The sequence below is a fragment of the Leguminivora glycinivorella genome, chromosome 19 (genome assembly GCF_023078275.1).
Source record: "Leguminivora glycinivorella isolate SPB_JAAS2020 chromosome 19, LegGlyc_1.1, whole genome shotgun sequence".
NCBI lineage: Eukaryota > Metazoa > Arthropoda > Insecta > Lepidoptera > Tortricidae > Leguminivora > Leguminivora glycinivorella.
The window spans coordinates 7,922,379-7,938,112 of record NC_062989.1 but is presented as its reverse complement, the minus strand read 5'-3'; the positions used below and the strand labels follow the sequence as shown (position 1 = coordinate 7,938,112).

General features: G+C 41.0%; 1 protein-coding gene across 1 annotated transcript in view; it reads right to left on the bottom strand.

The window, feature by feature from the left end:
* The window catches only part of LOC125236404, a 73,748-nt gene extending 64,094 nt beyond the window's left edge, over window positions 1-9,654 (bottom strand). The window contains exon 1 of the mRNA XM_048143194.1: window positions 8,341-9,654. Within this exon, the coding sequence (XP_047999151.1) occupies window positions 8,341-9,540 (1,200 nt within the window). The 5' untranslated portion in view covers window positions 9,541-9,654. The remainder of the gene's footprint in view (window positions 1-8,340) is intronic.
* Window positions 9,655-15,734: the final 6,080 nt, after the last annotated feature.

Below are 15,734 nucleotides of genomic sequence, written 5' to 3'. Positions count from 1 at the left end.
CCGCGATCCTTCCGCCGCACTACAAGTACATGCCGGCGGCCGCGAGTTCGCGGCCCATTCAGTGGCGACGACCTTCGCGCGGCGCAATAGAATTCAATGTCGTCTGCGCGCGTGCGGTCCGTTTGTTAATGTAGGTAAGAATTTTGAATGGCGGCGTTTTGTGAACATCAAAGGAGTGAGCTTTCTGTACTTGTACTATTATATATTCTGTGGTATTGCCTCTCTCTCGTCTTTGTGAATTCGTACGCAAGTGTGACAAGGAAGCAAAACATCGAACGTTGTTCGCGGTAGGCCCTCAATACTTCCGTAAGAAACGAAGCCACAGCCTTACGTCGCACGATCCATTCCCGTTGACCGTTGCTATGAGACAACAACCTTGTCCGTTCACCCGCCTTGAACTCCACAACCTAGAGATTACGGGCGAAGATAGCGTGGATCAACGTCGCTGTTATGTTGGTGGTAATGACAATAGGTCGCACGCGAGCTGACTCACGGAGTAAAGTAGTGCAGTGTAACTGTGGCTTGGGATAGGTTTTTTTTAACCCCCGACGCAAAAACGACGGGGTGTTATAAGTTTGACGAGTCTATTTGTCTGTATGTGTGTCTATCTGTGGCATCATAGCTCCCGAATGGATGATGTTTGATGGAAATCAATCCACTATGTCAGGGTTTTTCAATTTTTTTATAGATACCTAGTTGGTTAAAAATAAAGGCACAAATCGTGGATGTGTATAGTGCAAATGAATGTGTGCATATCGCACTTCCTATACACACCTACCTGTTAGTTTACTCGACAAATGGAAGGAAAGCCAGCGCTCAGCGGCAGGTCGACAAAAGGTCGAGAAGATAATAACAAAGATAAGTTTCCTCGTTTTATTGCGTGTCTACTTAACGCTTACGTTACGGTAGACACAGTATTTTAGTAACAAAATGTATTAACTAAAGTAAGTGCTTCAACGAGAAATTATTAAAAATACAGGAGTTACAGGACGTCCCAAGACATGAAGAGAAAGTATTTCAAATATCGTAGATAGGGTATTTTTCTGACAGAAGAACGTCTTCTTTATTTTTTAAAGTTAGTCATTTCCGCATTCAAAGATTTTCTTAGAATAAGGGTCCCCCCACATCTAGCGTCTCGCGAGCGTCGCGTCGGGCCAACTGTATGGGCAAAGCCTGACGCCGCGTCGACGTCGGAGTCTTTTTCCATACAGTTGGCCCGACGCGACGCTCGCGAGACGCTAGATGTGGGGGGGACCCTAACGATTCGTCTATCTAAAGCCTCCGCCACACATAGACGTTTTGATAGCGGAGCGTTAGTGGAGCGCAATGATAGCGGTGCGCCGGGCGAACACTGGGGTCCCGCTCGCAACCCGCGCTCGTTAGTTCCCGCCGGCGTCCGCTGGGCGCAACACCAACGGTCGTCCGGCGCACCGCTATCATTGCGCTCCGCTAACGCTCCGCCTACGCTCTCAAAACACGGAACGCATTGATAGCGGTGCGCCGGACGAACAGGAACTAACGAGCGCGGCTTGTGAGCGGAATGCGCGCGGATTGCGAGCGGAACGCCAGCGTTCGTCCGGCGCACCGCTATCATTGCGTTCCACTAACGCTCCGCTTTCAAAACGCTTTATATGTGGCGGCGGCTTTAAGAGTATTTTCCGTCAACGTATATATTGTACGCGCGAAGCTATGAACACAGCTGTGTTATCTAGGGCGATAACCGCAAACGCGTCTAGTTACTTTACTCTGCCGAATGAACGAATCCAAATATTCAAAGTATGTAGATTTGCGAGTTTATAGGCAAAAGCATACTCATATTTTTATATTAAACTGAATAAAGAATTTTAATTTGCTGCAAACTATGAAGACAGCTGTGTGGCTAACGTGAGTTTTCAAAACGTTACTCGAAAGCGTTAAACATCACGGTAAACTTATGTAATTTTTAATTTTAGGAATCTTCATACTAAGAATCGTAACTCATTTTTAGCGCCACCTATTAAATACTACTGTGTATGATGCCTACATTTTTTTTTTTACAAAATGTGTACTGACGTGATTTTACTATCATGATATTAAAATAAAAAAATATGTCATTTGTTCTAATAAAAACACAAAAATATTTGGCCACTTCCAATGAAGCTGCAAACAGCGCCATCTAGTTTTAAGCCTAAAAGGCCCGTGCATTTCAGGGGTACGCTTTTTTGTATAGGCTTTGTCAGTCCCGGATTTAATCGCTTTAAGTTAGTAACCGTTAGGGGTGGTTCACTTTCTACGAACAATGAGGGCGATTTTTGAATCTCGCATACGGGATTCTGTCACTAAAATGCCGGTTGAAAACGGTGACTTGCTTATTAACTATTTTCAGTGACAATTTTCTGAATTCGAACGCGTGCGACTCAAAAATCGGCCCGAATGTATTATGATTTTCCGTGACATTTACGAGTTTACGCTAGCATTGCGTTTTATATCTGGGGCGATAACCGCCAACGCTACCCCGCCCCGTCGAATAAACGACGCACTAAAATAGATCTGCGTGTGAAAGAGTTCAACGCGCTCGGACAGCACATTCGGTGAATACAGTATCAGCCGATACATTTATGGAAGTGTTTTTAGGGTTCCGTAGTCAACTAGGAACCCTTATAGTTTCGCCATGTCTGTCTGTCCGTCCGTCCGTCCGTCCGCGGATAATCTCTGTAACCATTAGCACTAGAAAGCTGAAATTTGGTACCAATATGTATATCAATCACGCCAACAAAGTGCAAAAATAAAAAATGGAAAAAAATGTTTTATTAGGGCACCCCCCCTACATGTAAAGTGGGGGCTGATATTTTTTTTTATTCCAACCCCAACGTGTGATATATTGTTGGATAGGTATTTAAAAATTAATAAGAGTTTACTAAGATCGTTTTTTGATAATATTAATATTTTCGGAAATAATCGCTCCTAAAGGAAAAAAAAGTGCGTCCCCCCCCTCTAACTTTTGAACCATATGTTTAAAAAATATGAAAAAAATCACAAAAGTAGAACTTTCTACAGACTTTCTAGGAAAATTGTTTAAACTTGATAGGTTTAGTAGTTTTTGAGAAAAATACGGAAATCTACGGAACCCTACACTGAGCGTGGCCCGACACGCTCTTGGCCGGTTTTTTAAGTTTTATGTTGTGTTTTGTAAGTCAAATGTTGTCAAAAGTCAAACAGTCAAAAGTCAAGTTTTATCAAATTTTCTAACTCACAAATTTTCCAATGCCCTTCATAATTAAATAAGTGTTGTTTTGTCTGTGACGTCTAAATAACAATTTTTTCGTGTTCATTTCAGGACCCCAATCCTTCCCAAAACCAAAATTCTTAGTTCACCAACATTCTTTATACGTGCGTTGTATATTGAGAAACGTCGTCATTGGCAAAATCCACCTCGGAAAAAAGATCGAGGAGTGAAAGCCATATATAAAAAAAAACACAATAGCTTGGAGTGGCATACAACGTAATTATTTATTACAATAATGTCTTGAAATTGGTCCCAAATGTGGTAAATCTTGTAGATCATTTAACATTTCTATCAGAATTTAAATGAACGGTTGTTCCACAGATATGTAATTATATTTAATAGTAAATATTGTTCACTGGTGTGTAGGTATTCACTTATTATATCAAAGCCATCTTTATTATCTACTATAGTACTATTTCATAGTTAGTCAAGTAAGATATATTTACAATATATTTTTTGCGATACGACGAGTATCAGAAGTAAAAAGCAGATGGTTTTTTGAGACTAAGAATAAGCTAACTATAAAACCTTCATTAGTTTAATAAAACACAACTCCCCCCAGTAGTATTTATACATAAACAAGAATCATATGTTCGAATCGTGTGTAAAGTTTTTTCTCAAAGCTGACGGCATGCGATGAGCTCATACATAATTATTCAACACAAGAAATTGTGGGGCTTTTAATGCTAATAAAACGGTCTTCATAGATAATAGTATTATGTATAATCACGCTGTTTTTTAAGGCAAGGCAGTGGCTTTAGTTATTTATATCACATAATTTATTATTCGTGTGACCAAATAAAATAACGCATTTAGGTACATTTTACACATAATTACACTTTACTACTGATGACCTTAGACAGTCAAAGTATCGGAACCTGTGATCGGAACTTAAAAACATATCTACAAAAACAATGTTTTATAAGTAATTTGATCGCTAGACGGACATTTTTGGTAATATCAGAAAGAAACGTGAAAAGTAGGTAAGTATTAGAATACAAGTTGGTTCGACCAGTTAGATAAACAAGATTCGTTAAATGGATTAGTTATTGGATACATCCAATTATTAATCGAGAAATTATAGATTTATGAATAAAAATCGCATTAAGCTCATTCACAAAACGAGAACAAGTTATAAAATTAGAAGTAGTTGTGCTATTCTAAATATAAGCGCGACAGTCTCCGGCTTTCCAAGTACAAGCAAGTACATCGGTAAAGCAAACCTGCATTAAAACACCCAACTACAATTTTTCTTCGAGTAGACTCGGCGAGTCTCGAGGCGCTCTCAACTGGACCAATCGAAGAACCACGAGACGAAAAGGGATGGTCAACCAAATATATATACTTTAGTATCTTGTCTATTATAATATTCATAATCATAGTGTGACAGTGTCTTAACATCATCATCATTTCAGCCATTAATCGCCCACTGCTGAGCATAGGCCTCCGGACGCGGACGTTCATGTACGCCACTTGGCTCCTGGATGTTTTGTTCCGTGCACACTGATAGGTCGCGGTCGTGGTCGTTTTACGACGGACGTCCGCTAATCTCATCCAGAAGTGCCCCGCAGTTTTTCGAATGTCGTGTCTTAACATAGGATATCGTAAGTAATTATAAATTATTCTGATACGACGAGAAGGGATTGGTATGTTCTCGGCATATCTCGGAGTCTTGCTGCTGCTGCTTTAAAACCAGCAAACATGCCTCCAAGGATCGTTCATCGTCGCCTCTAAATACCTACTGCTGTTCAGGATTTCATGCATGTCACTCGTGTTAGGATTTTTAGCCGTTTCTAAGGATAAAAGCAGGAAAGTGACGAGTGTCAGGGTTTGTTAGATACCTCAACCTATCATAAAAGCTTTAAGCATTAGAAGCTTTTGTTGTTGGGAAGATGAAATGTCTATGATGTTGTCCGTTGTTAAGGTAAAGGGACAGCATGAATGATGGAAGGTAACAAAACTGGCACAAAAGGGTCTATTTTAAGATCAAAAATTTGGCTTGGTTAAAAAGAGATGTTGTAGAGGGGGCTTATAAATTCTTTAATTTAGAGCTCATTTTACACTGGTTACCCTGGTGATTCTACTACTTGCGAAGGCATAAGGAATGCTTGGAGCTGGTCGGAATGTCCCCGCTTTAATGGCATTTCTTAACTGGTCCCGACTGGTCAGATGACACCCGATGAGCACCGATTACGACGCTCTTACATCCGGATGCGGGCCAGATCTCTAACGCTAAGTTTACACGGGCTTAGTATTTGTCATTAGTATTAGTGATTAGAGGCTTGTCAGCAAAGCGACAAGTGGCAAGAAGCCGTCTGCTACACATGGGTTTAGAGAATAGTACCTATTAGTTACAAGGTATTGCCATGGAATAATTCGTACCTTAAGCTTGGGTTTCATAATGTTTTAGCGGTTATATCAGGGTGTCCTGAAGTATGGATAAGAGATCTAACTGCTTGTCATTTTCACATGGTTGTAGAGTGGCTTAGGATTCCAATTGGTTGACTGACAATGACACGCCTTCATTTTGGTCTATTGACATCGGGACAAAGCAAAATGGACTACTTGTACATACAATTTTATATGTGACACAAGTGCCAATGCCTCAAGCCCACAGTTTGGTGTCGTAACGGTACGTCACCCACTCAGCGAACTAGACGACAATTTACAATTTGACTACGACTATTGTAACTACAATAATTTGGATTCCACAATACCTGAATAAATATACTTCATTGCCCACGGAATGCTCCCTTCCAAAAAGAAACGTATTTTATGGAGGAAAATTTCACAGATAGGCATTCGTTGGGTGCATTTATGTTCGCTCCCCGTTTTTACCTACTGTTATTTTATTTGAAAGTAAAATTTGTACCAACACTTAGAATGTGTGCTAGGAACTACCATTTATTTGATCTGCCATTAGGTATTAACGTTTGACATTCCATAGCATTACGTGCATTTGGGACAAGAAGTGCCACTTCTCCATCCACCAATCTAGGGAAGATTGGGTTGCGAAAATAGTTATCAAAGTCAAATCCAGTGTGTGCGAAGCGAATGAACTTTACTCGACAATCAGCACATCTGTTTCTATCATTACCGCCTATTCAATTACGTACAATGGAATGAATCGCTGGTATTAATATAAGAAATTACACCTTGCGGCGTGATAAGAGGTGATTTCATTTTATTGTTTTTTTATTCGTTTGAGACATGCAAACATCTTTCTATCTGTATCAATGCATTCGTATAGCCTGCCGCGAACTAACTTATGAAAATCGGGCTACGACTTAAGCACGCTTCCAGCTTTTCCTGAGACCGAGATCCGATTGGTAACTAATCCAAAAAGATGTCACCGGTAACTAATCCAAGGTTGGGTATGAACTAGTTTTTACAAAAGCGACTGCCAGCTGACCTTTCAACCCAGAGGGTAAACTAGCGCTGGGCTTAGGTCCGTTTTTCATGTTTTCCTTCACAGAAAACCGACTGGCAAATATCAAATGCGCCTACGATCCTATATTAACCGATCTTGAACCCGCGACCTCTGGAAAGTGGCAATTAAATAGGTACATATAATAACTGTTAATTGTCATCTTATGGTATGAAAAATGCCCTTCGGTATGAAATATACATATGTCATACGACATCAACAGCACATAACCATTGTTCTAATACTAAGAATTTATGCCAATTATTTATAAGCGATGCGCTGTATTGTTATTTAATGTACTTGCCATAAATAATGTTTTCATAAAGTTTATGGTAGGTTGTAAAAACCATAATTATCTACACCTAATCGCGGAAATTCAGCGGGAAATTTTCAACACATTATGAGTTTATTGCAAGTTATAAACAACTGACGAACACGATAGCAGATATATAAGAAAATTTGCGGGTAATTACTTAAGTTAGTATTAATTAAAATTAAATACGATATTGATCGGATATGTCAGTGTCAGGATTCTTCAAACAAGTCATATCCTATCTGGAGCTAATTTGTAAAGGATATAAGTCATAATCGGTTCGTCTCCTGAATAACAATACTTAGTTCTTTCCATCCATCGACCATCATTTGCCTGCCCTTGTCCCAGTCATTTATCGGTGCAGCATGTCCTCATCCATGCCTCACTATCACCCGTCATCTCATTCACTTGTTTTCCATCCTTACCCTACCTAATCAAAGGAAAAAAAATCATTTCTACCTGAAGCTAGTCAAGACATCAAGCGACTAAATATACATGCGTAATGAATGGCGTCCATCAAGTGTGTCGGGCGAGGGCCGGGCGCGCGACCTCAGGCTGACCGGTCTATCGGCCCGTTCTTTGCGCGCCCGTGTGAAAGCCGCAACACTGTGATTGCGTTTTTGCACATGGGTGTTTAAGTTATTATCTGTGTTCGGTGTTTATTTTAGTTTTCGAATGTTGAATATGCGTGTTTTGGCCATACACCGAGGACTCAGACCTCAGAGCAGAAATCATCAGATGATAAAAAATGTGATTACGGTCCTTAACGTGCATATAATTTTTGGTAATTTTTGAGGAGCATACCTAATCGTATTGTATGTAGTTAGTATCGTAATTGGTTAATTTAGCAGTCTTTTCCTTTATATGCCTGTCTAAGACAACTTACTCTCGCTTCCATAAAGTATGGCAGACAAACCTCGTCTTATCTTATTTATTCCATCTCAGACATGAGATTTTTGTTGCCGTTAAGCGACGCTCTTTCTCACATTGCGTTTAACAGAAGAATCAAGTTTGACTAACGTGATGTCATAACCGGAAGGTGCTAAACACAACAGCCATCTTTTTCAACCACTAATAGTAAAAAGTTGTCAAACCGCAGTTACCTACTTTCTCAGTTGTCCAGCCTCCCATTGCAACACGTGATATGGATGTTAAACGCCGCATTCCTCGAGTTTATGCCTAGACACCGAGAAACATTGCGTAACCCACCGCATCACAGCGAATGATAATCACGATAATTCATTGAACGATTGCCACTCTGTCACGCGAGCTTACGCAAGACTCATTTACAACACTGCATTAAAGAATGCAACCTATTTAAGAAGCGTTCCTTACCTCGGGTGGAGCAGCGAATTTCAGGTTGGCGAGAGATCCGTGGGACCTGCTCCGGTGCTCCTGTCGGATGCTGTAGGAGAACGCGCGCTCGTTCAAGTGTCCTTTCTTCCTGTAAATTCCCCCGGCGTCTTCTACGGCTTCTAATGTGGTCATGCTCTGAGCGGCTTTCATGGAGGGTGGCGGTTGTGGTTTGGAGCGGCGAGGATCGACGGTGGCATACTGCAGGCGGCCGCGGCCGGGCGGCGGGCCGGGCGGGAACGGCCCCGGTGGCATCCCGGCCGGCATGCGGCCGCGGTGGGCCAGCGTGGCCGCGCGCGCGTGCGGGAGCGTGGCCGCCGGGTGCGGGTGCGCCAGCAGCACCATGGGGTGCCCGGCCGCCCACGCCGGCGGGGCCCGGCCTAGCGACCTGCCGTTCATCATCGGAGCCGGGCCCGGCATCGTGGCGTATAGCTCATCGGCTGAGGCCGAAGACTTCTTCTTGGTCTTTTTTGTGGTTAGCTTCTTCTTCGGTTCTTCCGGGGGCGGGGGTGGCGGCGGCACGGAGGCCGGCCGCGTGATCTGGCGCGGTCGTGGGGCTCGAGTCGGATGTGGAATGTCATCGCTAGCATCGTCGCGCTCCACCTCGCCCACCCAAACTTTATGGTTCTCGTCGCCATCATACACCTCGAGCTCCTCGTCGGGTTCGGGTGGAAGTGACGTCGGGGCTCGTTCTGCTTCTAAACGTTTCGCGTAAGAACTATCAGCGTACGCGTGGAAGCAGCAGCGGACTAGAGCGTTGGCGGCGGCCTCGCGCCGGCAGATAAAGGCGTGACATTCCAGGACCTTAATGCCCTGCGTGCGTCTCAAGACGGCCGCGAACAGGGGCGGGCGCCGCGGCGCCGGGGCCCTCGCGAACGGGGAATCTAAAGGTAGGAATCTGGGGGCGCCCTCGACGGTGACCCGGCGCACGGCCGCGCAGTAATGCAGACTCGAAATGGGAAAAAACCTGGCCACCCGCGACCCGCTCTCGTCCACATTCTCCAACAATATCCCGTTGGACCAGACCGAGAGCCACGAGTCGATGCCGCCGCTGGTCGCGCCCTTATCCGGGTACAACTCTCGCAGAGGTTCCTGTATGCCCTGGAGGCCGTCCTTGCTCTGCTGGGGCACCGCGGATCCGAGGTAGAGCACGCGACACCTACAGATCGGCGTCGACTCCATTGCGACACTGCACTATCACAACATCACACTATACCTATCACACGAGAGCACTGGCACGCGCGAGACGTGCGGCGGCCGCGAGTCGCGCGCGGGGTGTGAGTGAGCGGAATTCAAGATGGCGTCGGCGGGGAGGGGGCGGCGGCGCGGCGCTACCTGCGCTTACGCACCTGTGAAGACGCGGGCGCGGGCGCGGGCGCCGATGAACCGACATTGTGTCAATGGTTCGTTGCAATTCGGCCGCATTTCTCTCGGCGGGACCAACGTGACGGAATGCCACTGTTGTCTTGCTGCAGTGAAACCGAAGGTCGATCGGCTAATTGGCAGATAACAGTTTTCTCTTCCAACATTCCCAGAAAGTAAACATAATATTGATTACTGCCAAACAGGGATTTTTGATGAGTTGACATTTAGGACCTAAATTACCAGATATTCAGGCATGATAAAATTAGACTAACACCGAAATGATTAGGTGGATTGGGGGTAGATGCATATCAACATATCACAAAAATTTTCAATCCTGTCCAGAATAAAATAAGGTCAAGTCCAAGTCAAGTGTTATAAATATATAGCCATTATAGGTATATACCTACTTTGATATTCAACTTGCATCTACATACCTACATATCCTCCTACATATAAATAGTAAACAGCACAGGTAAACAGCTTATCGAAATCTTTTATCGGATCATCAAGTGTTACCAACATGCCAATCGTTAACGTTCCGTAACTATCACTAGATCACTACCACACAGAAGGCAGACACAAAACGTTTCTGCCTAGCGCAATCAATGGTCACCTTGGCTATTACCGCTGCTGCCTATACATTTGATCACCTCAATATTCAAATCAAATCGCTACATTCAAACGGAATTCGCTAGGCGAAGGTCGGCATAATTACCCATTTCTAGTTTTATAACTAATGGCATAATAATGAATATTAAATAGGCCGTAATGACACACATATTACCTAACTAGTTCAGTAATATATATCGTTTGGTTCAAAGTGATTGGTGAAGCAATAGGCATAAATCAAAAGGTTTTTTACTTTTTTCCTTTTCAGGCGCCACTAGTCAACTGCGCAAGTGAACTGATTTGCAAACTAATAGCTGTAAACTTTTATTTTAAGGTTATTTTATTATACATAGTACATTGTGCAACAAGGGGAGGAAGTTGATTATTACTAACGAGAGTAAGTTAAATCGCGACGGCTTGACGGAGCGATTTAAAGAGTCGAGTTAGTAATATTCATACTTCCCAAGTTACACACAATGTTTTTCATCACACTTGCATTATAAAAAATATTCAAAAAGGTAAAAAACCGGCCAAGAGCGTGTCGGGCCACGCTCAGTGTAGGGTTCCGTAGTTTTCCGTATTTTTCTCAAAAACTACTAAACCTATCAAGTTCAAAACAATTTTCCTAGAAAGTCTTTATAAAGTTCTACTTTTGTGATTTTTTTTCATATTTTTTAAACACATGGTTCAAAAGTTAGAGGGGAGGGGACGCACTTTTTTTTCCTTAAGGAGTGATTATTTCCGAAAATATTAATATTATCAAAAAACGATCTTAGTAAACCCTTATTCATTTTTAAATACCTATCCAACAATATATCACACGTTGGGGTTGGAATGAAAAAAAATATCAGCCCCCACTTTACATGTAGGGGGGGTACCCTAATAAAACATTTTTTTTCCATTTTTTATTTTTGCACTTTGTTGGTGTGATTGATATACATATTGGTACCAAATTTCAGCTTTCTAGTGCTAACGGTTACTGAAATTATCCGCGGACGGACGGACGGACGGACAGACAGACATGGCGAAACTATAAGGGTTCCTAGTTGACTACGGAACCCTAAAAAGAGATCAATACAGTACTAGAAATTTCTTAACTCCCTAGGGAGAACGATTTTTCTATAACTCACGCTCCGCCTGCGTGCAATAGCACATTTAGTGTGCGAGTGTGATGAAAACGTTTTTAGCGCTGTTTCGCCATAATACAGTGTATGGACTTCAAAATGTGTTGTCCATTTAATTACGTCAAGAAATTTTCGACTTTTTAAAACATTGTCACGCTATTTATTAAGTACTTGCTCTATATTATGTCAAAAATCGGTTACAATAAGAAATAAACACGCGTGCTGAACCTTAAAGATATTTATTAGGAAAAGTATACTATATTTACAACAAAACCAAATAACGTATTGTTACAGTTTGCCACAGTTCAAAACTCAAATATATTTCAAAATCCTACGAATATACACGGTGGGAATGAGTATACCGACAGATTTTAACTAACGCTTCTAGGGCCCATTTCGACTCAAAAAGTTCATATAAACATTGCTAGTTAAAGCCTTAGTTTTCGAGATATTAAAATATTTCAGTAATTCGCATGCTGAAAAATGTCCATGGTAACACGCCTTTATAATGTGACGTAACCATCCGCACAAGGATGCACACACGAAGTTTAAATGCGGTAATAGCAAACTTGCCTGCCAGTCCTAATAATTTTGTGAAACTTTTTGTTAATAGTTGAGTTTCAACAGCAAAGAGTTTTAATTATTTAGGATTATGTGTTAAGTACTTATGGCTGCCATAACTTAGCACTCGAACGTAACGATTGCTCTGTATGAACGTAGCTGTCCTCAAAATATCCTTAAAAGCTAGAATAATATTATCACTATTAGTTTGGTCTTATGTTTTACTACCTGTTCTCAACGATATGCAGACTTTTCTGGTCGTGTACGTTTACTGGCCTTTAATCAGTTAGGAAACGTTCTTGACATATTATGACAATAAAATCATAACCGATTGTCACCAAAGTCAAAATAATAAGTTATTATGCCGCAACATTATTGTAATAACCTAATAGCGGATATTCATTTTGTATATGGATTCTGTAACGGAAATGGACGCAGATCAGTTGCCGAATATAGGAGACGATTTCCTAATCGTCGCACTCCGCACCATACTACTTTTGCAAGTATTCATAGACAAATTCGTGAAAAGGGCTTAAAAGCGGGGCATGCAGAAAGAGCAATTAATTTAGACTTGCGTACAGAAAACCGGATCATGAATTTAATTGTCGAAGATCCCACGTTGTCTTCTAGAGCAGTAGCGAGAATTGTGAATGTGAACTACAGAGTTGTCTTACTTGTATGGAAAAGGTATGGCCTTCGTCCATATCACTACAGAAAAGTTCAAGGACTAATACCTGGTGATGGGCTAGCCAGGGTGGCTTACTGTCAAATAATACACCAAAAGCTTTTGGAAGATCCGGATTTTACAAGAAAAATACTATGGACAGATGAAGCCCTCTTTACCAGGGAAGGAATATTCAATTCGCATAATATGCGTATGTGGCTTGAAGAAAATCCAAAGGCAAAGTGGGTACATTCTTACCAGCACAAATTTTCCATTAATTTGTGGGCTGGGATCATTGATAATGTTCTGATCGACCCAATTGAGATTCCACCACGCTTGAATTCCGCAAATTATTTAAATTTTTTGAGGCATGAATTGAATGTTTTGCTAGAAGACATCGATTTGCAAACCAGACGCACTATGTGGTTTCAGCATGACGGCGCTCCACCCCACTTTGGCCGTGAAGTGCGAAATTGGTTGGATCAAGCATATCCTCGCCGCTGGATAGGACGTGGAAGTGAATCGGTAGCCTGGCCGGCCAGATCACCCGACCTCACCCCTTTAGACTTTTTTTTTTGGGGAACATTAAAGGACAAGGTGTATGCAAGGCCGGTAAATACAAGAGAAGAATTATTGGCACGGATCATGACAGCTTCGGATGAAATAAGAAATAGTAATTTCTTATTACATCATCAAATCAGATTACGTTTAGCTCTTTGTGTTGCAAATGAAGGCTCGCATTTCGAAAATTTATTATAATAAAAAGTATGTGGTATTTAACCGTATTTTTTTCCTAACTCATAGTAGTCATAGTAGTCTAGTTATCTTGCGTTACGACTAATGTGTCGATTTTGAACTCAAATTTTGATAGTCCTACCAAGCTATAAGCTGGTAGTGATTTTGACAGCCCCGCCGGTGCAAATGATATTTCAAATAGGTATTCTATGAAACTATTACGTTTACACATGCGGGTCTGGTAAAATCTTTGCCAACTTATCTTGGACTGACTCTAATTGACAAAAAGGACATAGTTTTTAGTTATTTGTAAATTACAATAATCCCATTAATTAATAACAAAAAATACCAAATCCAACCTTTGGTAAAAATAATTTAAATTTCTTATTTTGATAAAATAGTAATACCAAAATTAAGTCATAGGTAAAAAATATCAACAAAACATTTTAATCCCGCCGTCTATCTATTATAACTGGATGCTAGATGAGGTCCTTTTATTGAACTTACATAGTCTCATTTTTAGGGTTCCGTACCAAAAAGGTACAACAGGAACCCTTATGGTGCGACTCTGTCCGTCTGTCTGTCCGTCTGTCACATTCCTAAATATCTCGAGAACTACTAATGCTATCAACTTGAAATTTGGAATAGTTATGAACATTGTAAACCTCTACAAATAGAAAGTATAATTTTTTTAAATATATTAATTTTAATTGTAGAAAATGGCCAAAATGAAAGGGGGGCAAACTGTAAATTTCAAGTTACTAGGTCAAGTGGGGTATCGTTGGAAAGAGCTCAAATTGAACGTAAATAAGCTATTTTTTATAATTTTTTTGTTGTGGAAAAAAAAAAAGAATTTTGAAGGAAAATGTAAAAAAAAATACTGTCCCCCCCCCTTATCTCCGAAGTTTACCAACGAAAAATTATGAAAATTTTAGTAAACATTGGTTTTATGCTAAATATTACAGGAAAAATATAATCGTGTTTGTATTTTGAATACTTTTTTTTTAATTCACAAAAAACTTTTCAGATTTTTACTTTCAATTTACCCCCCCCTTGCGGATGTATATCGTACTTCAAATTAATACGAGATGTTACGTAAACCATCTTCTGTCCAATAAAGTAAAAACTGTTTAAATCGGTTAACATTATAAAGAATTATCCCTGAAAAACCAGGTCGCGCAAATTAGTTAGCAAATTGACCGGGAGATGGCGCTATACACAATAATACTCATTAGTGCCTATACTTTTGTCTTCTAGTCAAGTCATTAGAGTTATATGAAAATATGAGATTATTTTTACTATTTTTTTTAGGTAGTTTGAAAGAAAGTTTGTACGGAACCCTCGGTGGGCGAGTCCGACTCGCACTTGGCCGGTTTTTTTTCTTATGTACCATCCCGACCAAACTACGTAGGTTCTTGTCTGCTGTCAGGAACATTCTACATACTCCAAACGTATTTTTAATTTCGTCGTATTGTCTAAGTCTATGGATCACACTAATATGGCGGCGAAAGTCGACGTTTGTTGTCTTAAACGCTTGAACTCGTAAAAAATCAAGTGTCATACTGAAGTTCACTCGTCTCTTATCTCGTATCTTGTCGGAGCCGTTCGTGAAGTGTATAGTTTTCTTTATCACTCCTTAGACTTAGGATTTGTTCACAAGGAAGACCATCGTTAATTGATTTTTTTTGTTCCAGAAATTAACTAAGTTAAAATGTCGGTATTGGACCAATGTTGATATAACAATATTTACTTGTAATGTCACCAGGAAGCTGTTGTAAAAGTCTGTCGGTATACTCGTTCCCACCGTGTATATTGAATTAATACCTACGGCCCATTTCTCGAAGCTAAAAATTACAAATTACGAGTGGTAGTCGCTGTCCTGTGACAAGCTGAAAAGCGACTTCCAATTGTAACATGTAACTTTCAGCTTTAACACTTTCGAAACCGGGCTCTACGCGGCGCTACGACATTTTCGCTACATACGGGGAAACCCATGTAATCGGCTACGCTTCTACGAGCGGTGTGCCCGACAGTCGGGTTCTTGGTAGCGAAAGTGTTAAGAAATGGGCCACTGGTGTTTTTTTAAGAAATATCTTCAAGAATGTACACTCAATATGTATACAGTACCCAGCGATAATTATTGCACATCGGTTTTTCGTCTTAGTAGAGCGTTGTCTCGTTCTTGCTTATGTGATGTTAATTGTCTCTTTCCAAAGACCGATTTGCATTCTTTATCGCCGTTTACTGTACAATCAACTGATTGATGAACCCTAGGTCATTCTACAACCATGTCAAAATAACAAGCAGTAAGTGATTTC